This window comes from Urtica dioica, chromosome 3, assembly GCF_054948205.1.
Source record: "Urtica dioica subsp. dioica isolate 48M chromosome 3, U.dioica_male_clone48M_v1_H2, whole genome shotgun sequence".
Lineage (NCBI taxonomy): Eukaryota > Viridiplantae > Streptophyta > Magnoliopsida > Rosales > Urticaceae > Urtica > Urtica dioica.
This window is the reverse complement of record NC_142758.1, coordinates 32350201-32377246: the sequence shown is the minus strand read 5'-3', so window position 1 is coordinate 32377246 and position 27046 is coordinate 32350201. Positions and strand designations below refer to the sequence as shown.

At 39.0% G+C, this 27046-nt stretch overlaps 1 protein-coding gene across 1 annotated transcript; it reads left to right on the top strand.

Moving 5' to 3' along the window:
- The first annotated feature begins 21119 nt into the window (after window positions 1-21119).
- LOC149402591 (uncharacterized) lies at window positions 21120-23165 on the top strand. Its single transcript, XM_089609742.1, has 2 exons — window positions 21120-21492; window positions 22094-23165. The coding sequence occupies exons 1-2, from the start codon at window positions 21173-21175 to the stop codon at window positions 22944-22946; spliced, it is 1173 nt and encodes a 390-aa protein (XP_089465868.1). The 5' UTR covers window positions 21120-21172; the 3' UTR covers window positions 22947-23165.
- The last annotated feature ends 3881 nt before the right edge of the window (window positions 23166-27046 follow it).

Genomic DNA, 27046 nt, shown 5'->3' with positions numbered 1-27046 from the left:
AGGTTCAACCGAACGTAAGCCAACATTGGAAGTGTGCACAATCAATCGGTTCTGGAATCAACCCTTAGGTGAGAGAACATTTACATTCTTTCAAGAAGGCTGAATTACGTATCTGTAAAACACTTTCTTCTACAATCATGTCCCGAATTTTCAAGACACTTATTTGATCAGCGTCTTACTACCCTTTAACGTGGTGAGTCAAAGAAGCTGATAATTGTTGTCAATGGTGCCTACAAGAAGAGTAGTGGTCTTTACTTGTGTACATTTGATGTAATAAAGTCTCACGAAGACTCTTGCTTGTAACTGCTGAATAATTAATAAAGAGTTGAAACTTTCATTCATTCTTCCTAAACCTTAGTCTTTAGTCCTTAAACAAACCTAACAACAATCGAAGAGTCAAATATAGATTTGCATGAACAAACTCTTCATGGTTTGCTTAAAACAGTATATTCACAATCTAAGGATCAAAGGGCTATTGATCTCAGTATGATTGTTGGGAGAATCTATGATGTCTGGTTATGGGACATTGAGAGTTGGAGACTCTATAGTTCTTCCTAGGTATCTTCTGAAGGTATCGAATTGACTAGTGCACTTCTAGAGAAAGAATAAGAACAAACCATTTAACCTCTTATGTCGCACCTAATGCCTTTAGCGACGGGTTATTCGGTGCGACTCTGTCGCACCTAAAGTCGCACCTAATAAACTTTTAGGTGCGACATATGAAGTATTCGGTGCGACAATCGTCGCACCGGATGACGTTTTTTGTCCTAGTGACTATGTACGAATTTCATCATGCTTATCTCAATCTTGAAATGAGACATGTCATTTCATAGCTTACATATTCCCATTTGAGAAAGTCAGAGTTCTAGATTCACTATGTGATATAGACAAGACCTATTGGTGAGGTACTAAGTTATGAAGATGTCATCAGTAACTTTGTGAAGATCTTGTAGATATGGAATTCATGTACAAGATTGTTGAAATACAATGTATATCACCTCATGCTTTGTTCCTCGGAATGTGAATAAATAAACTGGCCAGTTTCCAAATTGAATCGTGACTCTTTTGGATGGATGAATGTGACTTCTTAGCTCCTCGTCAATACATTGTTTCTAACTTATTCACAAGCGACAAAGGAGTTGAGGAAATAACAGCTAGAAGGGTAAAATGGTAATTTCGTAAATCCCGACTAGCTGATGATATTCATGAAGGGTAAACATAGATAATATTCAGTGGATCCGCTCATCATAATTTGGTTGAATTCTTGAGTAGAAAATAAATTCATTTGAACCGAGAGATTCTCAGTGTCAACTCTTTAGTGGAGTCAGTTCACATTAAGCTAAACTTGGAAAAGGTTTGTGAACTTTTGAGTCCAAGTATTTTAGCTCAAGCTTTGTTCATTTGGATCCATGAGGTCACTGTCACGAATCACATCGATTAGGAATAGTTAATCTGGAAGCTAAGTCAAAACAAGAACGAAAATTGTCAAAAGGGTATTTTTGTCTTTTGAGACATAGGATGAAATGAATGTCAATGAATTTTTTGACAAGGTCATTTAATGACATGTTTCACTCGGCCAATATTAGTCTTATTGGGCCTTGTGAATTAATTTCATTTCATAAGAATTTTATTGAATATTCTTAATGGGCTTTTCTCATGTTGTCATGAACAAATGAAGAAGCTTCTAGAAGCTCCTTCTAGAGACATGTTGGGCGCCCAAATACCCAAGAGAAAGAGAGAATATTTTGTGCATAAATGTATCAAGATACTTGCCAAAAGAAAAAGAGGAACAAAATTTCCTCTATGAGGAAACAAGGAATTCGGCCAAGGCATGAAGGGAACAAAAGAGGAAACAAATCCAAGGGCTTCTAGAAGCCTATTTGGCCGAGTGACTCTAAGGGAAAGAGAGCAATATTTTTTCATGAATATGTGATATTCAATGAAAGAGGAAACTACCTTATTGAAGGTAAAACCTCCCCTATAAATAGAGGCCTCATTCCCTTCATTTGATTCATTCCACATAAGTTAGAGATTGAGAGCCTCTCTCTCTAGACCTTGTTGTTGGAATTGATCTAGGGTTTAAGAAAAAGATTAAACACTTCGGGAAGCGGCGGAATTTTAAAAAATTTCTTTTCAAGTAAAAACAGTTTTTACTAACCTAGACAAAGAAGCAAGTACATGTAATTAAAAATCAATATGAGCTAAGAGTTTACTAACCTTTCTTGAAGCTTGAACTTTGAAGAAGCTTTTGGAAAGTTCGCAACGCTCGTCTCCCCTCGCAGCACGTCTCTCTTTCTTTCCTCGGCACCTCGAGCAACCACGAAAGTTTCTATCACTAAATCACTCGAAATAAAGGAATCAGTGAGTGGGCACTTTTAAACACTACGACTTAAGAACAAGTCTTGAAGTCGCAGAGCTAAACACTAGGTCGAGTGAGGACCTAGGTGCCAAGACAAGAAAAAATTGAAAATAAACTAGAGAGAGAGAGAGGATTTTCGGCCACAATGTCTAGAGAGAGAGTCTCTCAATCTCTAACTTGTGTGGAATGAATGGAATGAGAAGAATGAGGCTCCTATTTATAGGAGAGGTCTTACCTTCAATAAGGTAGTTTCCTCTTCTATAGAATATCACATATTCATTAGCAAAATAACCCTTATTTCTTATTCCATTTGGGCGCCCAAGGCAGCCTTCTAGAAGGCTAGGATTTGTTTCCTTTTTTGTTCCTTGGCTTGCCTATTACTCTCTTGGCCGAAATACCTTGTGCATCCTTATGCAAATTTGTTTCCTCTTTTTCTTTTGGCAAGTATCTAAATACATTTATGCACAAAATAATTTCCCTTTCTCTTTGGGTAGTGGGTGCCTATTATGTCTAGAAAAAGGCTTCTAGAATTTTCTTCACTTGTTCATGACAACATAAGAAAATGCCCATTTAGAATTTTCAATAAAATTCTTATGAAATGAAATTAATTCACAAGGCCCAATGATCAAGTCATGGCCGAGTGACATTAAGTCATCAAATGAACTTGTCAAAAAATTTATTGACATTCATTTCATCCTTTGTCTCAAAAGACAAAAATACCCTTTTAACTATTTTCGTTCTTGTTCTGATTTAGCTTCCAGTTTAACTATTCCTATCGATGTGATTCGTGACAGTGACCTCATGGACCCAAATGAACAAAGCTTGAGCTAAACACTTGGACTCAAAAGTTCACAAACCTTTTCCAAGTTTAGCTTAATGCCAACTGACTCCACTAAAGAGCTGACACTGAAAATCTCTCGGTTCAAATGAATTTATTTTCTACTCAAGAATTCGACCTAATAATGATGAGCGGATCCACTGAATATTATCTATGTTTACCCTTCATGAATGTCATCAGCTAGTCGGGATTTACTAAATTACCATTTTACCCTTCTAGCTGTTATTTCCTCAACTCCTTTGTCGCTTATGAATAAGTTAGAAACAATGTATTGACGAGGAGCTAACAAGTCAAATTGTTTCATCCAAAAGAGTCAGGACTCAATTTGGACACTGGCCAGTTCATTTATTCACACTCCAAGGAAAAAAGCATGAGGTGACATACATTGCATTTCAGCAATCTTGTACATGAATTCCATATCTATGAGAACTTCACAAAGTTACTCATGACAGACTCACAACTTAGTACTTCACCAATAGGCCTTGTTCGGAATCACATAGTGAGTCCGAACTTTGACTTTCTCAAATGAGAATACTAAGGTGTGAAATGGCATGTCTCATTTCAGGATTAAGGTAAGCATGATGCAATTCATACATAGTGACTTCGAGACATAAGAGGTTAAATGGTTTGTTCTTATATTGTCTCTAGAAGTGCACTGGTCAATTCAGTACCTTCGGAAGATACCTAGAAGAACTATAGAGTCCCCAACTCTCAATGCCTCATAACCAGACATCATAGATTCTTCTAACAATCATACTGAGGTCAATAGTCCTTTGACCCTAAGATTGCGAATATATCGTTTTAAGCAAACTACGAAGAGTTTGTTCATGCAAATCTACATTTGTCTCTTCGTAAGTTGTTAAGTTTGTTTATGGACTAAAAGACTAAGGTTTTATCATAAAGCTTCAAACAAAGAAAGAATGAATGAACGTTTCAACTTTATTAATGAATAGATAGGCAATTACAAGCAAGAGTCTTCATGAGACTTTATTACATCAAATGTAAAAAATAAAGACTACAACTCTTCTTGTGGGCACCATTGACACCACTTGTGGCCGCCCCCCTCTCTCTCTCTCTCTAGTCAATTTCGTTTTATTGTTTTGGCACCTAGGTCCTCATTTGACCTAGTGTTTAGCTCTGCGACTTCAAGACTCGTTCTTAAGTCGTAGTGTTTAAAAGTGCCCACACACTAATTCATTTTATTTCGAGTGATTTAGTGATAGAAACTTTCGTGGTTGCTCGAGTTAACGAGGAAAGGAAGAGAGACGTGCTGCGATGGAGACGAACGTTTTCAATCCTCCGAAGGCTCATCAATGTTTAAACTTCTAAAGAGGTTAGTAAATTTATCATGGTCATATTAGTTTTATTTACATGTGCTTGCTCTTTGTCTAGGTTAGTAAAAACTGTTTTTACTTGAAAAAGAAAATTTTTAAAATTCCGCCGCTTAACGAAGCGTTAAACTTTTTCTTAAACCCTAGATCAATTCCAACAGGTGTTGTGGATGTGGATGTCGTGGTGGATAGAGAAGAGGCATTTGTTGGTGATAGGAAGGCTGTGTGTGGTTGGGGTCGTGTTGAGGATGGGGTTACATGGTTTAGGAGTGACAAAGGCGGCGAATCGTTGAATCTATTGGGAGTAAGTGCATTGGTTGTGGATAGGATGAAATTCGAGCAAGAGAGGGTTGGGTTTTTAGTTGGTCGGGATGATAGAAGTGTAAGGGTGAAGAGGAGCGAAGCGTTTGAGGAGAAAGGTGGTGAGTGGTCTATGCTTGAATGTTATATTTTGGTGGAGAAGTTTGAGCTGAAAAGAATGGATGCAAGTGTTTTGTTGGCACATGATTTTAAGCACACACACCATATTAGGTGCAAATGGGTTTGAGAGCTTTGCGTTTCTGTTCTTATTTGATTGTAAGAATTCGTAATATTTTTTTGAACTACCGTATCAGTTTTATCTTTGATTTAGATGACACTATTTTAAAGGGAAATGAATACATTTTTACTTTGATCCGTGATTACTTGAACAAGATTTCCAGCAATGTGATTATATTTCTTTAACTAAAACCGAACACACCTTAATTAGTTGCGACTAATTAAATTTTCAAATAATTAGAAAATTAGTCATATTTATACTTTTATCTTGCTATATAGTCAACCTTTAGCAATTTTTTGGTAAATAATCACATATGATTACGTGACAGCACGTGGATGATTTACGGTTCACAGGTTTGCCTTTTTAATTTCGTAAATAAATTTTAGTAAATATTTTATTAATATTGCCTTATGAATATTTACTAAATATTTAGTAAAAATTAACTAAATAACAAACCATAGTAGATACGACTATATATCTACTGAACCCTTAAATTGTCACATTATAAAACTGTAAGCACCCTGAGTCTAATTAATCATCAAGCATATATAAGAAAATTATTCATTTCCTAGCATCAAATGGTTTACGCACTGTAAATATTTAGTCTAAATACTTTCTTGAGTGAAAGTCATAAAAGGCCCACTCATTTGGCTCTGCAAAACTCTGCCTTCATGATTTTATAGGCTCATAGGCCTCTTCCTTAATATCAAGGATAAAAGTATTGAATTTAGTTTCTAGTTTTACCGATATACCAATTATGAAACGGTTTATCAATTAGTATCGTAATAAGATTTCAATATATCGATATTGTTTTGCACTTGTTAATGTAAAAAAAATAGATATAACAATTGTCTTGACCTAATTGAAAGATCACTTGATGTAGTTAAAATGACTGAATTTTGGGTTCGATCAAATAAAGGATACTCAATAATGCGATTCATAATTATCTACAATTTTTTATTGTTGGATGAATATTCAACAGCTAAGACAATTCCAAAGCTCTTTTTCGTCATGCAAACAACTAGTATCAGTACGAAAATTAAAGCTTTTATAAAAATAGAATAAATCACACTTTTACCACTAAACTATACCCGCTACAATCCGATTATTATGTATAAATCTACTTTTTTCCGAACAAGATATTTGTTGGTAATCAAAAGATACGAACGAATCAAGAAAATTAGAGCGTAAACAAAAAGATATAACGAGATTATGACCAAATTTTATCTCAAGTTTTTTGCTTAGATGTTATTGTCGGACATGACTTGAAAAAACTATTTAAGTCGTAACATAAAAATGCATTGAACAATAATTCACAATTTCCTTCTTTTCCTATCTTATGATACTAGATATTTTTTTTAATAAATAAAAAAGTAAAGAAATTAAGAAAGCAAATGAAATTTTGATTATATATCAAATATGAAAGGAATCTAACCAGTTGCTCTTATTAATGTTTCAATATCAATCATAAGTTTTTGTTTTTTAAAATTGAAGAAGAACCCTTTTTAATTTTAGTAATTAGAACAAAAGAGATTTGGTCTTGCTAGGTACAAGACAGGCTAGGGAAATACCTATTTTTTGTACAAGATAAAAAGTACTTTATGATTTATTTTATTTATTAATTATTAGTTTTTTTTATACATTTTCTACAGATAAATTAAATAAAAGTCTTTTTTGAAGCCCTATATTAATTTTTATTTAATTTATTGTACTTTTTTTTGTGCATTAGGGAGAGATGGTTGAGTCGACTAAAGCGTTGGATTGCTAATTCGTTGGTTGAGTTTTTGGTAGCGAGGGTTCGAATCCCTCTCTTTCCGTTTTCATTGATAACATTTTATTTCCTTTTTTTACTAGTTAAATTATAAATGTGAAAGTTATAAAATCTTACTAAATAACGTTTTAAAACTCGTAGCAAATGGATAAAGTAAAAGCGTTCCAACATCAAAACTGTAACCAAGCATCCCCCATTGGTTCTATTCCCGACTAATAACTAGAAATTTTTTCTGGTCCTTTGCTAATCAGAGCTAAAACTCCTGAAATTAAAAATGCTAAAATAGGAATACAACTTGATATTATCTAAAACGCCCATAAAATATCATATTCGTAAAGCAAAAACAAAATCGTACGCCCTTTAATGTAGAAAATATATCGAATTAGTTAATCCAAATCGGAATTAATTGTCAAGTTAACCATAACTCTTTAGAAAAAAAAAACAATTTTATTTTCATTGAATTATTTAGTTTCGTTTGGTTCTTGTGGTATATGTCTTGTTTCAAGAAGATTCTTTTTACTTCGATTTTTATTTTTCTAAAGTTCTTCTTTATATTAGGGCTATACGGATTCGAACCATAGACCTTCTCGGTAAAAGAGCCCAAACATATTATTATCAATATGCTTTGAACTCTATCAAAGTCACCACATGCATTTTTTTGCATTGGGCTCCTTCATTAACCAACATAAATATCATTAGTCTACTGTTGTCGCTGTTTTTCGGACAACTATTTAGGAGCCAAAGACGGTTAGACCCAAGGCCGGACCAAGTGGTCTCGTCTTGACTCGAGCGTGTCGGACTTGGTATCCCAAGTCGTCCCTTAGCTGTGGGTGAAGCTCACCTCGTCTTGATACCTGAAAAGCAAACAAGAGATTGTGAACTACAAAGGGGAAACACGGGGGGTGCCCCTGTTTACCTCTCCGACGCTCAACATTAGTGGGATTGAGGTGGAGTATAGAGGTTTTAGGGGTGTTTAGAGGCCAAAGATGAGCGAAACGAGCGAAGTACGAGTTCGGCAGCGTTTCGGGACTCAAAAATGGATTACCTGGACCAAGGGGGGTGCCTTGGTATTTATAGGCAGCCAAGGGGTGGTTTGAAGACCCCTTGGTCGAGTGAGAATGCTTGGGTCGGCATTGGAGGAGGTTGGGTCGGCCAATGGCCGAGTGAACATGGTGGTGAGGTTCACTCGGCCATTGGCCGAGTGAAGGTCTTGGGCCGGCTGAGGTTCACTCGGCCAATGGCCGAGTGAACTGCTGAGGCAGCAGGGAGGTTCACTCGGCCATTGGCCGAGTGAACTGTTGGAAGGTTCACTCGGCCAATGGCGGAGTGAACTGTCTTGGCGGCTGAAGGGTTCACTCGGCCATTGGCCGAGTGAACTGCTGGAAGGTTCACTCGGCCAATGGCCGAGTGAACTGCCTTGGTGGCTGAGGGGTTCACTCGGCCATTGGCCGAGTGAACTGCTGGAAGGTTCACTCGGCCAATGGCCGAGTGAACTGCCTTGGTGGCTGAGGGGTTCACTCGGCCATTGGCCGAGTGAACTGTCCAATGGCCGAGTGAGCCATTTGACCCAGCCAATGGCCGGGTGAGCCATTGACTCGGCCCGTGGCTGGGTTTTGACTTGGCCATTGGTTTGGGCCGGCTCCTGTTTGAGTCGGGGTTTCGCCGCCCAAGATCTCGTACCAGCCATGTGGGTCGAAGAGATGACCTTGTTCCCGTTGGCCCTATACGGGCCAACAACATCTACCATATTTTATATTTTTTTTCTTAATATAAAAAATAAATATGGCTCCAGGTGCTCTGATTCATTATGTTATGTTGTTACGTGTGTTGTTGGCTTATTTTTTACTGCAAGTTTATTCAGCAAGATGTCTTGCAACATGCTCCAGGATATGTTGAGACATCTTGGCCACTGTGCGCAGAACTGTAATTTCGACAAGTTTCCTGTTTCGAAGGAAGACTTTCTGCATTTATTTTCTTTGCTTAAATGTGTAAGGAAAGCTTATTTTCGACTTTCAAAGGTGTATGAACACTATAAAAGAGAGCCTCTGCCCTTAGTGGTCTTTGACGCATTCATTCACACAATTAGGGTTCTTAGACGTGCAAGATCGGTGGACTGGGAAACTAATTTTGTAGTGGTTGTGGTGTAATACTATGTACGCTATTCATCGTCTTATTAAGCGTTATAGTTTTTTTTTGGTTTTGTGATTTCATGATTAAAGTTTTCACGAGAGTGGAACTGAGGGGATATCAGATTCAGGCGGAGCCTGATTAGAATACCAAACACTGGGAGAGTGTTTGAGAGTGGAACTGAGGAGATCTCAGATTCAAGGGGAGCCTGCTTATAATACCAAACAATGGGAGAATATTTGAGAGTGGAATTGAGGGGATCTCAAATTCAGAAGGAGCCTGATTTAGAATTCACGGGTAGTAAAGGGCCTTGAAGCGGGGATCATTCACATAAGTCTATTGTTGTACTATTGACTACTTTTCATATAGTGAATTTCCATTCCAATGGGCACACTTCCCTCCAGAGTAGGTGACGTTGCACCGAACTAGGTTAGCATTGTTTGTGTCATTTAGTTTTAGTCTTTTAAGCACTGCTTTTTATTTATTGGTCTATTGCATCGGAGCAAATTGTCGCATACATTGACTCTACATTGTGTGCGACATCTTATCTCTGACTAAACAAAATTTTCATGTTCTAACACAGGGGAACTAACAAAGTGTTTCAAAGAAGGGTTATCCTGACGTAGGTGTGCTTTTCGCCTATATAAACTTAAGTTAAAAAGAGAGTCTATAATTATGCTTGAATCAAATATGAAACTTTATAAACGTTAAAGTTCAAGTGATAGAATGAAAAGACACTTTTCGAGGTCCTTATACTCATTCGGCTTAGCATTAAATAAGTATTCACTTTATTGATGGAAAATTTCCTTAACTTAGAAAATTTTCACATGATACAATCGTACTTGTTGTCAAGTAATAGATGTGCATTAGCACGGATACCGATCCCACAAGGAACTTGTCTATTTTTCTATATTAATTAACTAGAAAATATAAATGAGTATGAAAATGTAAAATGTGACGGTGTTTGATGTTTTCGATTTGAAACTAATTAAAATGCAAAATAAACAAAAGCAATAAAATAAAGACTTGATAAATGATATGAAGAGTGAAGGGGCGTGACTTCGTTAGGTTCTTCGATTCGGTCGGTTCTAAGGATTCTAGCAATGATTAGTGCTTGGGTGAACCTAGTCTAATTCCTTCTTTAATACTATGGAAGATTTCCTTACGTGGAATATTCTCACACGACGCAAGCATATGTGTCGTCAAGTAATAAAGTGTGCATCAGCACGGATATCGATCCCAGGAGAAACTTGTCTATTTTTTAATGTAAACTAACTAGAAAATCTTTATGAGTTAAGAAAATATAAAAAGTGGGGATTTTTTTTTATGGTTTTTAAGTGAAAGGAAACTAAAATGCACAAAAAGAATAAATGCAATAAAAAAAAGACTTGACAAATGACATAGAGAGTGAAAGGGGCGTGACTTCGTTTAGCTCTTCAGTTCGGTCGGTTCTAAGAATTCTAGCAACGGTTATTGTTTGGGTAAACTTAGTCTAATTCCCTCTTGAATACTCATTATTCTTTCTTGAGTAGAAACGGGCCTAATTAGTTGACGAACTTACACCTTGTCTTGGTTCCTATTAAAATAAACAATTGAACTTGTGGGAATTCAAACACCTACACAAACCCCATATTCTTTCTATAGATCTAGGCAGGCGGATAAGAGAATGAGTTGAACACACTCGATTACCACCTCTCGATGTCTAAATGGGTCTAAAGATTCACTACCTAGTTAGGCAAGCCAAACAATGGTATTAAACACCCCAATTTCTCTTGATCGCCACAAACAAAACACATTAAAGCAAAAACCTAGACAAATCTATTAACCAAATCAAATCACCCAACTACATCACACCCCTCCAATGTGTTTTGCCCATCATAATTATCATTAAACAAAGCAATATATATATATATATATATATATATGAGTACAAGCAACAACACCAGGAGAGACATATTCATTCAATAAACAACAATCAAATAAAAATCAACAAGAAATCCAAAGTCACAATCAAGATCAACTAAAGTTATCTCAAATCAACTACACAAGATTCAAGCTAAAATGAAAAGATAAACAAATAGAGTTCAAGCAAAGTAATGAGAAAGAGGAATGGATAGAAAGATAAAACTATGGAGAAGATGTGTAGAGGAATAGGTTGGACGGAGTGTCACAAGTTGTCCACCTTCTTCTTCTTCTCTCCAAAAACTTCAAACTTCTTCAATGGTTTCTTTATCTTCTTCCTCTTCAAGCACTCACTTAGCTCTAGGTTTTATCTCTGAAATGAAGTCTAGACCCAAATGAACATAAATCCAAAGTATATGGGTATTTTTGGAACATTCTGGTTTGGTGGATGTGATCCAAGGGTCAAAATTAGCTCAAAATGCGAAAATTAGAATTCTGCTCGTGTCACGTCTCCATCATGCGACCGTCACGTGAGACTCTATCCAACACGCACAAAAAATTTGAATTTGTCATAACTCCTTGCTCCAAGCTATGAGTGTTGCAAACGAATATGCGTTGGAAAGCTATGAGAAAGATCTATTCAGTTCTGGAAAGAAATCATCCAAAATCATCAATTATGAATCTCCAAATCGTGCAGAAGAGAGCGGTCTGTTTCTTGTTTTGCTCTAACTTGTCTGAAAATTCTTCGAATCCCCATGAGGTTGCTCCATAACCCTCATAGCACTTGTAGCTCCTTAATAATATATAAAATCAAAAGAAACTACGTACAAAAATAAGATCAAATGAACAAGTCTCAATTAATGCTCGAAAAGCATTGATAAGTGTGAATGAATCAAACTTATCAAATATCCTCAAACTTGAACCATTACTTGTCCTCAAATAACAAAACAAAACTAGGAACTCTAACAAAGCTATCAAACACACAAGATAAAGAATTTTTACTAAAAAGGTGAATGGCGATCAAGGTGAAAGTTTCACTATGGAAATTGTTGAGTGTTTCAACTAAGAAAATGAAAGAATTCTCTACCAAAGGTTACTCAAGAATAATTTTCTAAAAACAATGATCGGTAAAAGACACGATTGGCGACTCTTCAATCGTATTGATCCGTGTATGTGATATGTGTCTCGAGTCTCCAAGTTTTATGAAAAGAAGTTTGCTCGAGCTCTCAAACGATATAAGCTCATTTACAATGTTCTCTTAGAATCATAACACCATAGGCACACTTATCACCACTCACTCTCTACTAATGCAAGGTTTGTGTTCTTAGGTGTCCATAGATCTTTACTCGGCTTGTAATGTTAGGCTAAGGTTAAGGGTGTGATATGGATATATAATGGCTCAAAGATCAACCTAACTAACACTTGTGACTCAAAACCTCACCAACAAAAATTATGCACAATCACAATCAAATCAACACTTTCAAAACTCAAATCACTCTAAAAAACTCATAAGAGCACCCCAACAACCAAAATTTCCCCACAAGCACCCCCAAAATTCAACAATTTTACTTTCATCAATATCTCATCAAAAGTCTCTATAAACAATATTGACACCACACTTATATAAATAAAATTCAAAGATCAAAAACAAACGAAAATGTATACAAAAAAACCAAAGACAAATGTTCTCGGTAAACATAGAGTAATGTACTTGGACAAGTACTTCTTCTTCTTCTTTTTTTCTTTTCTTTTTTTGTTCTTCTTTTTTTTTCTTTTCTTTGGAACACAAGCCAACCAAAATAAATGACAAAATAAAAACATAGTATGGTTTCAAACTAATCAAGATAAACATGAGACTAATTGATGATGAAAAATTGATAAACAAAAATTTCACTCAATGAGTCACAATCGTTGCTAAATTGATGGATTCTTTGTGGGATTTCCAAACCATTCGGCTAAAGGCTCTTCTAACTAAGTAACGAGAGATGGAAATTACATTTGGCACTTTGTGAAAAGGTGCTAAAGGATCAATGTTACGGGTTGGCTTTTGTTGTCGCTCGTTTTCGGACAACGATTTAGGCTGGGCCGAGTGAACTGCTGGGCCGTCTGGAGGGTTCACTCGGCCAATGGCCGAGTGAACTGCATGGCCGGCTGGAGGGTTCACTCGGCCATTGGCCGAGTGAACTGCTGACTCGGCCAATGGCCGACTGAGGCCTGGCCCGGCTGTGACTTGCCTCGGCCAATGGCCGACTGAGGTCCGGCCAATGGTCGGCTGAGGCTTGGCCCAGCCAATGGTCGAGTGAACCCTGGGCCGGCCAAGGGTTTGGGCCGGCCAATGGCCCAGGCAGGGGTTGCGCCGGTTATGTGGTTGAAGTGGCGCCTTTGTCCTTGTCGGGTCGGGATGGGCCGACAACATTAGCCCCCCGAGTTTCCAGTCGAGCGTGGGTCGAGTGGAAACTCAGAACTTGCGCTGACGTGCGGACATGGGACCACCGTTCTCGGGTTTGTGAGTGCACCGTAGGGAGGCTTTGGTGCGTCGCGAGGGACGGCCTTGGTGCGTTGCGAGGGACGGCTTTTGTGCGTCGCGAGGGACGGCCTTTACGCGTCGCGAGGGACGACTTTCGTTCTCTTTTCGTTTTACATGTCTTATGTTCTCGACACACTATCGCAGTCGATTCGCATGGTTTACCGTGCGCGGCTTATTTTCTCGACTTACCAACAAAGGTGTAATCGACTAGCACGTCTTGAGGGTGCGCGGCTTATTTTCTCGATTTACCAACGAAGGCGTAATCTATTAGCACGTCTTGAGGGTGCGTGACTTATTTTCTCGACTTGCCAATGAAGGCGTAACCGATTTGCACGTCTCGGGCCTCGAGCTGCGTAGGTGCCATATTGCGTGACCAGGTTTTCCGTGAACGCTGGCTAGACCAGATTCGTCCGGCGGGCGCAGGCCTTTAAAACCCATATGTGACTCGCTGCCTATCGGCGCACGAGCTGGGTGGCAAGCGTGATTATGTTTTCCGTGGACGCTGGCTAGACCAGATTCGTCCGGCGGACGCAGGCCTTTGGAACCCATATGTAACTCGCTGCCTATCGGCGCATGAGCTAGGCGGCGAGCGCAATTATGTTTTCCGTGGACGCTGGCTAGACCAGGTACGTCCGGCGGACGCAAGCCTTTGAAACCCATTTGTGACTCGCTGCCTATCGGCGTACGAGCTGGGCGGCGAGCGCGGTGCCACACTTGTGTGGCCAGGTTTCCCGTGGACACTGGCTAGACCAGGTACGTCCGGCGGACGCAAGCCTTTGAAACCCATTTGTGACTCGCTGCCTATCGGCGTACGAGCTGGGCGGCGAGCGCGGTGCCACATTTGTGTGTTTCACATTTGGGGACTCAGGTGGCTCATTCTTACTCGGTACTCGACTCGATGAGTGAATCTTGACTTGAGGAGACATGTAGAGTCGGCACGAGGAGTAGCTTGTCGACTCGTGGACTCGGTACTCGACTCGAGGAATGAACTCAACTCGAGGAGACATGTAGAGTCGGCACGAGGAGTAGCTTGTCGACTCGTGGACTCGGTACTCGACTCGAGGAATGAACTCAACTCGAAGAGACATGTAGATTCGGCACGTGGAGCAGCTCGCGATTCGTGGACTCGGTACTCGACTCGAGGAATGAACTCAACTCGAGGAGACATGTAGAGTCGGCACGAGGAGTAGCTAGTCGACTCGTGGATTCGGTACTTGACTCGAGGAGTGAACTCAACTCGAGGAGAAATGTAGAGTCGGCACGAGGAGCAACTTGTCGACTCGTGGACTCGGTACTCGACTCGAGGAATGAACTCAACTCGAGGAGACATGTAGAGTCGGCACGAGGAGTAGCTAGTCGACTCGTGGATTCGGTACTCGACTCGAGGAGTGAACTCAACTCAAGGAGAAATGTAGAGTCCGCATGAGGAGTAGCTTGTCGACTCGTGGACTCGGTACTTGACTCAAGGAGCGAACTCAACTCGAGGAGAAATGTAGAGTCGGCACGAGGAGTAGCTTGTCGACTCGTGGACTCGGTACTTGACTCGAGGAGCGAACTCAACTCGAGGAGACATGTAGAGTCGGCATGAGGAGCAGCTTGTCGACTCGTGGACTCGGTACTCCACTCGAGGAATGAACTCAACTCGAGGAGAAACGTAGAGTCGGCACGAGGAGTAGCTTGTCGACTCGTGGACTCGGTACTCGACTCGAGGAGCGAACTCAACTCGAGGAGAAATGTAGAGTCGGCACGAGGAGTAGCTTGTCGACCCATGGACTCGGTACTCGACTCGAGGAGCGAACTCAACTCGAGGAGACATGTAGAGTCCGCATGAGGAGTAGCTTGTCGACTTGTGGACTCGGTACTCGACTCGAGGAATGAACTCAACTCGAGGACAAACGTAGAGTCGGCACGAGGAGTAGCTTGTCGACTCGTGGACTCGGTACTCGACTCGAGGAAAGAACTCAACTCGAGGAGACATGTAGAGTCGTCACGAGGAGTAGCTTGTCGACTCGTGGACTCGGTACTCGACTCGAGGAGCGAACTCAACTCGAGGAGAAACATAGAGTCGGCACGAGGAGTAGCTTGTCGACTCGTGGACTCGGTACTTGACTCGAGGAGCGAACTCAACTCGAGGAGAAATGTAGAGTCGGCACGAGGAGTAGCTAGTCGACGCGTGGATTCGGTACTCGACTCGAGGAGTGAACTCAACTCGAGGAGAAATGTAGAGTCGGCACGAGGTGTAGCTTGTCAACTCGTGGACTCGGTAGTCGACTCGAGGAGCGAACTCAACTCGAGGAGAAATGTAGAGTCAGCACGAGGAGTAGCTTGTCGACTCGTGGACTCGGTACTCGGCTCGAAGAGCGAACTCAACTCGAGGAGACATGTAGAGTCGGCACGAGGAGCAGCTTGTCGACTCGTGGACTCGGTACTCGACTCGAGGAATGAACTCAACTTGAGGAGAAACGTAGATTCGGCACGAGGAGTAGCTAGTCGACTCGTGGATTCGGTACTCGACTCGAGTAGTGAACTCAACTCGAGGAGAAATGTAGAGTCGTCACGAGGAGTAGCTTGTCGACTCGTGGACTCGGCACTCGACTCGAGGAGCGAACTCAACTCGAGGAGAAATGTAGAGTCGGCACGAGGAGTAGCTTGTCGACTCGTGGACTCAGTACTCGAGTCGAGGAGCGAACCTGGCCACACAGGTGTGGCACCGCGCTCACCGCCCTGCTCCTACGCCGATAGGCAGTGAGTCACAAATCGGTTTCAAAGGCTTGCGTCCGCCGGACGTACCTGGTCTAGCCAGCGTCCACGAGAAACCTGGCCAAACAAGTGTGGCACCGCGCTCGCCGCCCAGCTCGTACGCCGATAGGCAGCGAGTCACAAATGGGTTTCAAAGGCTTGCATCCGCCGGACGTACCTGGTCTAGCCAGCGTCCACGGGAAACCTGGCCACACAAGTGTGGCACCGCGCTCGCCGCCCAGCTCGTACGCCGATAAGCAGCGAGTCACAAATGGGTTTCAAAGGCTTGCGTCCGCCGGACGTACCTGGTCTAGCTAGCGTCCACGGGAAACCTGGCCACACAAGTGTGGCACCGCACTCGCCGCCCAGCTCGTACGCCGATAGGCAGCGAGTCACAAATGGGTTTCAAAGGCTTGCGTCCGCCGGACGTACCTGGTCTAGCCAGCGTCCATAGGAAACCTGGCCACACAAATGTGGCACCGCGCTCGCCGCCCAGCTCGTACGCCGATAGGCAGCGAGTCACAAATGGGTTTCAAAAGCTTGCGTCCGCCGAACGTACCTGGTCTAGCCAGCGTCCACGGAAAACATAATTGTGCTCGCCGCCCAGCTCGTGCACCGATAGGCAGCGAGTTATATATGGGTTCCAAAGGCATGCGTCCGCCGGACGAATCTGGTCTAGCGAGCGTCCACGAAAAACATAATCACGCTTGCCGCCCAGCTCGTGCACCGATAGGCAGCGAGTCACATATGGGTTTCAAAGGCCTTCGCCCGTCGGATGAATCTGGTCTAGCCAGCGTTCATCGTAGGACCAAACCTTTTGTCAGACTGTTGTTCTCTTCTTTTATTCCCAAAAAGCATAGAATAAGACATCAATTCATCGATGGATTCCTTTGAAAAACATTGGCACGCGTAAAAACGAGGTGCTCTACCTAACTTTTGAGAAACACATTTTATCATATAGACAATTTCTTGTCAAGATGAATATCACATGGTATAAGATCATCTCTTTTACTGGTATTTGCGTATAAGTAATAAGCAATTTAGAATTTATTATTATGATAGACCTCAATTTTTTTTCTTTGTGATGATACATGACATACTTAACTCAGTGGTTAGAGTATTGCTTGCATACGGCTGGAGTCATTGGTTCAAATTCAATATTAGGTATATATTATTATATAAGATAGCAACTTATAACAATATAAGGGTCCATTAGAAAAATAGCAAACTTAAATGTTTGACATTACTAAATAGCCAACGTTTGGTAAATTTTAGGTAAATAGCCATTTTTATGTACTTACAGACGTAAATCTTAGATAAATAGTTACCTCCACATATTAGGCCACGTCATTATTTACGGCTATTTACCTAAGATTTACTAAAAGTTGGCTATTTAGCAATGTTAAACGTTTAAATTGGCTATTTTCCTAATTTTCTGATAATATAATGACTTTTTTTATTCATTCGCTTTATTTTTTTTTTATTATTATATTATGTTGCTCTATTGAATTTTTCAACTTCAAATTCTTTGATTGCATGAAAAGTCGATTCTACTTGATTGAATTCTTAATTTTCAATTTAATCAAAAGAAGCAAAATATATATATAAACACAACTTCCATGTATACACTTATTTTTCTTATTCGGACAAACCAATTAGTTACGACATCATAATGATAGTCTCTACTCGTGTCCTTGCCCTTCTGAGAGCTAGATTTCCCTGAATTGTTTGTCTCTTGCCTTCAGCTTTACTCAAGTTAGCTTCCGCCATTTCAAGAGTTTGTTGAGCTTCTTGTGGATTAATGTCACTACTCTTCTCCGCATCATTTACTAAAATAGTGATCTCATCATTCCTTATTCTTGCGAAACCTCCCATGAGAGCCATCGTTAATCATTTGTCGTTAAGTCGTCTTTTCAATATACCTATATCTACAGATGTGGAATAGGTGCATGATTGGGTAATATACCAATTTGTCCACTATTAGTCGATAAAATTATTTCTTTGACTTCTGAATCCCAAGCAATTCAATTCAGAGCCAATGCACAAAGATTTAAGGTCATTTCTTGATTTTGCTCTCCATTAATAAGTTCATAGCTTTAGAAACCCAATCCGATATGGAAACCATCAAATGGAGGCATTTTTTTCCATACTTTGGGAATTTATGTTCATAATGATGTAATGCTTGCTTTTTTTTTACTCCAAGAAAACAAATTTTGATTGAACCTATATTTGCCCAATGGGTACAATCCACTCATCGTAAAACTTCATATGGGTTCGATGTACTTTTATCTTCAACGAATGGTCATGCGCTCAATGTTGTTCGAAGCATATGGTTGGCGGGTTGGTTAGATGCTATAAATTAAAAAAATAGTAATACGTTATTCTTTGCGACACGACTATTTTTTGGCATATGATGCTATTGCTCTAGGTTTACATACAGCTTCATTATTGATCTTAGTAAATGGAGATTTAGATTCGCGTGGTTCTAAGTTAATGCCAGATAAAAAGGATTTTAGTCATAGCTTTCCTTACAATAGTCCCAGACGAGGCGATACTTGTGATATTTCGGATGAACTGATATGATAGTGAAAACTTTTGTTTGATTTGATAAGAAATCCATAGCCAACTCCTCAGAAGAAAACATTGGTAAGTTTTGCAGCTGCACATACATCAAAGATGTGAAGTTTCGGCCGTTGAAATTGTCATATGCTTTTCAGCAAGTCGATATCATCCAAAAAAGGCGTCGTGAGCTCACGGTCGTCTCGACCGCTCTTGATGGATTCGCTCTCGATTTCCTAAGGAGAAAATACTGACTCTTTTCCGGTATCTCGCTTCGATACCTATACATTAAACAGCTTTCCTTCCTTGATCTGACCCGAGCTTAACCTAAGCATGAAAACTCCTCGGCACTACCAGCTCGACCATGTCCCGGGCCTCGATCCCCCGCTCAGTGAATCACATCCCGAGCTAGGGCAGGCTAGCCCGATGGCCGTTGGGAAGTGGTACGTCCCTGTCATGCTCGTCAGCGAATATGATGCCGAGCTTAAGGAACAAATGAATTCGTCTAGTTTTACGATATGATGCTCGAACATAGATGGGACAAGATTTTGGGGCACGAAAAAGACATCATGGATTTTGGTGATGGCTTTTGGATGTGGTTGTGGAGGGAGAAGAGGCGTTTGTTGGCGAGAGGAAGATTGTGTGTGATTGTGATTGTGATGAGAATGGAGTGAAAGTAAGGAGACCTCCAAACAAAACCTCTTATCCCTATCATATACGCATGTTTCCAAGTAAAAACCTCTAAACTTCTAGAAAGTAAAGAAAGTAGTTGTGTTTTAATACCTTGGTTTGAATGTTTACTGATTTGTAGCTTAATTTTGGGTTGTTATGGATCTAGGGCCACCATTTCTATATTGTCGCCATGACCGATATAACCTTTGCTCGGAAGTTGCGGGTCTAGGTCTTCGTGCACTATCATTATTGAGTGCCTACATTTGTCCTTTCCCTTTTAAATAGTCTGAGTAACAACTTCTAGATATGGCTGGTCTCCTTCTCCCATACCGATTCTTAGTTTTGTTAAAAATATGATTGTTAGATATTGCACTTATGTAAATGCTCCCAAAACTTGTAGGGTCGTTCTTCCAATAAGAAACAAGTAAAACGCACCGCTTAAATTTAACCAAATTTAAAAGCTTAAATCGACATGTTGCTTCTAAATAATGAGAAACATTTAGAAGCGACATATGTCGCTTCTAAAAGCAAAATGTCGCTTCTAAAAGTCAACATCGCATATAAAAGTACTATTTGTAGTAGTGTGAGCAAGAAATTCCTTGAACCAATTGTCGTTGAAGATTTCTAAGGCAGAAAGATTGGCTCAAGAATAAGTCAGCGTGTATTTACTAAAATAATAAGTAACAACCGAATGAAAATCTTAGGAGAGTTATATATTAGGTTTGCAACTAATTTTTCCGCGAATATGTGTATAATTGAAAGTCAATTTCGATCATATCTCTTCATAAATCTCGGAACTAAAAAAGAGAATATTTTTAGTTCAATTCCCTCGAGATGATATGTGACTTAAGTAATGATCGGACAGACTCTTACAAAGTGAAATAGAAACAAAATAAGAAAAATGAAGGATATTGTGAGTAGAGATAAAGTTGAGAAATATCAAATATGAAGTTAAGTTGAATTAGGATCTATTTTCTTAAAATAAAAGAAGGAAGAAAAAAAAACGACGGGAGTCTATAATATTAAATATCTCATCTAAAATGACCTCACCAAGTAAGAAAATCGTATTGTCTCTTTATTGTTAAATGCTGCTCGTGCTTCATTGATTGTTTTTGTCTGTTTTCAGTTTTAGAGATCTGTGTGTGTGGAAGTCACTAACTGAAAATTAGCATTTAATCTCAACAAAAACTTTATCACCGTTGGCCAGTAATCGCTTTTAATGTAAACTCAATGAGTTTATGTAACTTTACCGGTGTGCATGAAGAATTCCATTGGATTTTCCTCTTCGAATATGCTTTAAAAAATCATAATTAAAGTAAATAAATATTTAAGTGGCTAAAAGGAAAATTAAATACAACTTAAATCCAAAGAGGAAAGTCGCTCATATTAACTACAACACTCCATTGAATCTGAACACCAATAAGAGATGAAGTCAACGCAATATAAGCTGACTGAGCTTTTTTTTTTTTTTTTTTTATCAGAATAAGTTGACTGAGCTTAACCGTAACGAGATAATCTCCGCCTGCAACATCAGAAACTTCCTTAAACCGTTTTTAATTTCAATAAATAATAATAAAAAAACGGACACGTATAATTATTTACAGAGTTCAGGTTATGTCGGAAGTTTCATTTCATCAACCCACCTCACAAAACCGCGTGTTTGACATGAGACTAAAATTTTAAATTACAAAAACAACTAAAAAAAATCTTATCTCTAAAATTTGCCGTGTAATACAAGAAATTACTCAACGTCTCTCTTTATAAATATATTCAACCGAGATTAAACTAGAGATAAGAAATTAAAAAAAAATGTACACAACAAGGAGATTGTCAGAGCTGAGAAGGTCGCCAGAGTTGCTGGATTTGAGGCCCATAGAGGGCCCGAATTCGGGGTATCTGGTGATATTGGATGAGGATAGCGAGTCCACGGTGTGTTTTGGGCTTTGCAAGGACAAGGCGGTCCGAGGCCTTCCATTCCCTCAGAACAAGGACCTCACTGTGGTGTACACGAGCAGGGTCGGAGAGCACCGCAGAACTTACTGCGATGCCTCGGCTTTTGTTCCGGTGCTCGGAGAGCCTTTGTCTTCCAACCGCTACTATGTGATACGGCGCAAAGGAAAGCACAAGGGGTTAGTTTATTCCTAGCTAGTCTTTTTCTAGTGTGAACTCCCATGGCGTTTTCTTTATAAGGGTATGCATTGATTAACTAGCATTTGTTTGCTTTCATGACAGAATTTAACGTGAAAATAAATAAAAATAAAAATGTAGCCATGGTTTTCTTGGTTTTGTCCATGTTTTGTGCGGAGGTGAAAAGAGGAATTCAAGAAACAGAGTGGAGGATGTGTATGTATCAATTTCGCAAAAGAGAGATATAATAAAGAATATATATAAAATAAAGAAAATAATATAAAATTTCAGTTGATTACGGAGTCATCAGTAACAAAGCAACGTTTTATCACATAATTTTAATCAGTTTATTTCAAAAGAATAAATATTAACCTGTTAAAACGTATTTTTTTTGTTTGTTTTACATTTTTTTTTAAGAAAATAAATTGAGAATTAGTACTGGTTTTATTCACTAGAGACGAAATTATTATACGGCTTAAAGTGTGAGCAGTATTAGCCTTCTTCTATCTTATTTATGCTAATGGAGAGTTCATTATTTTGTTTCCTTCTTATCCATAATTTATTTAACGCTTTATTACTGAAAACTCGTGTTTGGTTCCGTAGGAAAGCCATTGCTAACTCGTCGGAGGCAGACATGGGTAGGTTTTTATGTTGTTTGTACATCAGAGACACGAAGCCACGGCCGTTGGATCCCTCGGATCCATATCAACAAGTCGAGATCATCAAAAAAAGATATCGCGGATTCACGGCCGTCTCCACGGTCCTTGATGGATTCCCTCCCCGCTTCCTAAGGAGGAAATATTGGACTCTCTGCATGAGTACCCCCCGGCACTACCTTCTGGACCATGCCCCGGGGCTCGACCCTGAGCTCAGGGCATCGTTCCCCGAGCTCGGGTGGGCCGGTCCGGTCGTCGTTGGGAAGTGGTACGTCCCTTTCATGTTCGTCAAGCAACAGAACGTCGATCTCAAGGAACAAATGAAATCGTCAATGTTTTACGAGATGACGCTCGAGCAGAGATGGGACAAGATATTCGAAAAAGACATCATGGATTTCGGTGATGGCGTTGTGGACGTGGACGTGGACGTGGTTGTGGAGAAAGAAGAGGCGTTTGTTGGCGAGAGGAAGGTTGTGTTTGATTGGGGTGGTGTTGAGGACGGAGTGACATGGTTTAAGAGCGGCAAAGGAGGAGAGTCGTTGCGGCTTTTGGGGTTGAGTGTTTTGGTTGCAGAGAGGATGAAATGGGAGCAAGAGAGGGTCGGGTTTTTATTTGGTGGGGATGAGAAGAGTGTGAGGGTGAAGAGGAGTGAAGGGATTAAGGGGAAAGGTGGTCATGAGTGGTCTAAATTTGAGTGTTATGTTTTGGTGGAGAGGTTTGTGTTAAAGAAAATGGACGAGAGTGTTTTGTTGGTACATGATTTCAAGCACACTAATCACATCACGTGCAAATGGGGGTAAGAGTGATGGAGATAAATATTTGGGGTGTATGATATTATTAATTTAATAGAGCGTTATTAATGTAGTATAATAGTGTTCTCTATATTTGTTTGTTTGATTTTTCCTCCAATATACATATGTATGAAATTTCCAGGCTGCAGCACATTATAAGTTAAACTCATGAACTTCTGTATCAATAATTTCTGTTTTGGAAATGGGACGTGGCCTTCTTTTTATTTACTCCAGGTTCTTTGTCAATAATTCAATATCAAACAATTCGTGATATTGTATTGTATTAACTTATTAGTGATATTTCTTTTACAAAAAAATGGATGAGGTGAGAGTGTAGATAGATCGGTAGGAGTAGGATACAGTGGATGATTATGAACGTATGACAGGCGCTTAAAAAAAAATCTAACGTATACAACTTCGTAAGTTGTGATCTCGCTTTATGTATGGAAATTTTTAAATATGGATTCATATATAACAATATTATTAAATACTTGAATTAAAAATGAATACTATTTAATGAAAATGGAAAAATAACAGTAACATTAAATTGATGAATTTATAACAATGATTAACATATAAAAAATTATATAATGGGAGTTTAATTGTATGTAGATAATCATTAATTGGAGTAGGACCACTTTAAATCTTTTACATTACAATAATTATATTATATTAAGAAAATAGTGGACGAAACACGAAATCTCATTCAGGGGTTTAATACATTAGAATCTAGTAAATAATTTTCTTTTGTCCATACAAAAAACAAATAACTATTTAAAAAAACAAATACAATGCATGGTACTATAATTGACCTCTCTGAGTGCTCATGCTTTGAAATCATTGCATAATAAGCTCGTTATCAAGCTTGTCAAATATGTATTCAAATAAATTCTCATTCATCCGCTGACCTTCTACTCAATTCTGTAGCCGATTATTCACAATCTTCATAGCTGAAAACACTTGTTCCACATTAGCTCTAGCAACCAGTAAAATTAAAGTCAATGTAACAGTTGATAAACAAGAGGATATACAAGATTTTTTTTTTCATTTTAACCATTTTCACCAAAAGCTCCCAGATACATTTCAACACTAAATCTTTTCACTGCTTTGCATACCCCATTATATGAGACTCAAGTTGGTCATCAAGTACCTTAAACTGAATTTTAGAAAAATCTTATGTGTGTTGGGATTTCAATGCTGTCGTCCTCTCAAATCAGAAAATGAAATTAACAAATACGAAGAACCTTCGATCATGCCCGCGATGCTTTTCTCCTTTGCTACGTTGTGCGCGGCGTTTTTTCGACATCGTCAGCCGGATGACTCCAAGCACCTGTCTATCAAGGAGAGTCCACTATGCATCATCCATCTTCTCCGGCTTCGCGCTTAGAGGTTTATGAAGCTTTCTCCCATACAGATAATAGTCTATCTGCATTCTTCAGTATGCATAGTCCGACCCATCTAACTTTCGGATCCCGTGCGCCATGCCTCCTTCACCTCCCATCGTCTTCTTCGCCGCGATTCAACATGAGAAGCTCTGATACCAATTCTTGGGATAATTTCAACGCCGAAATCCTCTCATATCATAAAACAAAATAAACAAATACGAAGAACAAGACACTAGATTATAGTGATTCAATCTCAACGTGAGATCTACATCAACTTTACCGCTGCAAATATCACTATAAACCCAATGGAAAAGGTGTTTACAATCTTTCTCTCCTTCTGTTTCTCTGTACTGAATTTTCTCTCTTTTTTTTATGCATACAAAAGTGACGGCTATAACATATTTATAGAGAAACAACTAGGGCAACACACATGCCTAAAATACCCTAAATATCCTTGACCTAATTCCTGATCAAAAATGACATACACATTGTCATCTATTCTTCAGCTCGACGTGGTCTGCTAGGTGATCAATCCCAGCTCGGTGATCGACCTAGATCTTCAGCATTCTAACTCGTCAACTCGACAACGTGTTCAACTCGTTAGCCCGGCGATCAATTAGGCTCTAAACCTAAAAAATGCGCAGTACCTTGCCAACGGAATCAATACTTTCTTGTCGATGGCTAAAAACGAACCACTTGGCTACAAACAAGAAACACATAGAAGCAAATTTGTGTTTACATCATTAAAGCAATCGTTAAGCTCTTGGAGTTACATGTATTGAATATAACAATTCCCCTTTAAAAGAGTGTAAGTTTATAATTCCACAAGCTTTACGATGTGATCTTTAAAAAGACTTCCTTCATAACTGGTGCACACATACCATGTTTTCTACAAAAGACAAAGACTTGCGCAAGAAATGAGTCCAACCCATCATCATCATTTGCATCTGAAATTACAAAGTTTTCACTTAATTTATAGCATGTGTCTTGATCTTTTTGTTGAATCGCTTTAACAATTCATTTATCACTGCCAATAGAGTCTTCACCAAATGAACTGTCCGGATGAAGTTCTGAAAAAGTTATGACATGGAACATAGTAGTTTAACTACTAAAACTTTTTGAAATATGAAAAGTTGATCCAAATGATGGACAAACTGTACATGAAGGTTTGTTAAAAGAAATCGATATTTTGAGAATGATCGATGATTATGACTCAAAAACATGTGTCATTACCGTTTGAATAATTGACCAAATTATGACATCGGTAAATTGACAGAACTGACTGTTTCTATAACTTGATGTATAGAAACGAAAAACTCGTTCCATGTAGTCTCGGATATACTTATTGATATAAGGTATATAGCTCGATTGTCGAGGCTAAAGACATTGTCATTAAAAAGGCCTAATAATTAGACTTTTGACAATGGTAAATTTTCGAGAAATAGTGAAGTGTTGTAACACTAAGATTTTCAAGAAATAGTGAGATACTTATTTATTAAAATATAGTACATCCAGTCATGTGTATATAGAATATGAACACGACTGATACAGACCAACTATAAATAGCTAAGTAATGGAAATATGTCAATAGAAGTTCTTATAAAGATGTTCAATAAAATCAAACTATGGTTAGTGGTGATGAGATTGAAACATGCTATGGTGCAACTACCTTTGGCACCAAAGAGATGTACACCTGGAATAAGGAGACTTATTATCTTAATGATATAAAGTCTGGTGTATGATCTAAAAGATATGCGAAGTGTTAATGTATTCTGTAGTAAACTAATTTACTATGAACAATTTGACTTGACCTTATGAGGTAAGTCAAAGATCACTTGCAAAGAAGCATGAACTAGAAGAATATTAAATAAGACATACGTCAATCGACATAATTGATAGAGATATAGATTAAGGTGAGGATCCATAAGATGGGAATCTCAGTCCGGGTCAAACATCTAAAGCCGTCTGTTGTACGATGGCTAAGAATTAAATGGCCGAAGGAAACTGCCTTATCTTCTCTGGTCAAAGTGGGAGATTATTAGGAATATTATCCACTGAAGATAATTAATAAACATGAATGATTATGGAATTGGATAAGAAGTTTACTTTATTAGCATCATATCATTAGTGGGTTGTTTTCTAAATCAGAATCAATAACAACTATCATCCATAGCCTCCGCATTAAACTGAATCACATTCTGGGCATCTGAGTTCGGGCGGTGAGCTAAAACATGATCAATGATTGATACATGCCTAGATAACTGTATTAAAATCATATATGTGCAACACAAGTGAAGGTTGATCACTTTGTGGGAGTATTCTGCACTTGTGGTAAGGTAGGGTCTGGACTGACTTTGGTAGTTGATGTGTCACTTAAGTACCGTTACGACACACTAGCCATGGTCGCTATGATGGTCATAGTGAGACTTGATATAAATCCTAAATTGATCATGGACTTCTAGGTATAAAATTACAAAAATCCTTTACCCTTTGAAGTTTGGGTTTAACAACAATTCTAGAAAAACGAGAATAAAAAATCTACGATCAACCACAATTCACATATCATATCATACTGAATTGAATGAATAACATATCATAATATAAATTCATAAAAACCATATTAAAATTAATTACTAGAATGAATCGATTAATTAAGTAATCATCTAGCTCTAACACCACTTGTTGGTCATTATTGCACCTTAAATAACCAATCAAATGCGGATG

Bases quoted from the DNA above. Each gene is read 5' to 3' on its own strand.
- LOC149402591 (XM_089609742.1), top strand. From the start codon at position 21,173: ATGTACACAACAAGGAGATTGTCAGAGCTGAGAAGGTCGCCAGAGTTG. The intron at 21,493-22,093 runs GTTAGTTTATTC...TTGGTTCCGTAG, and splicing joins CGCAAAGGAAAGCACAAGGG to GAAAGCCATTGCTAACTCGT.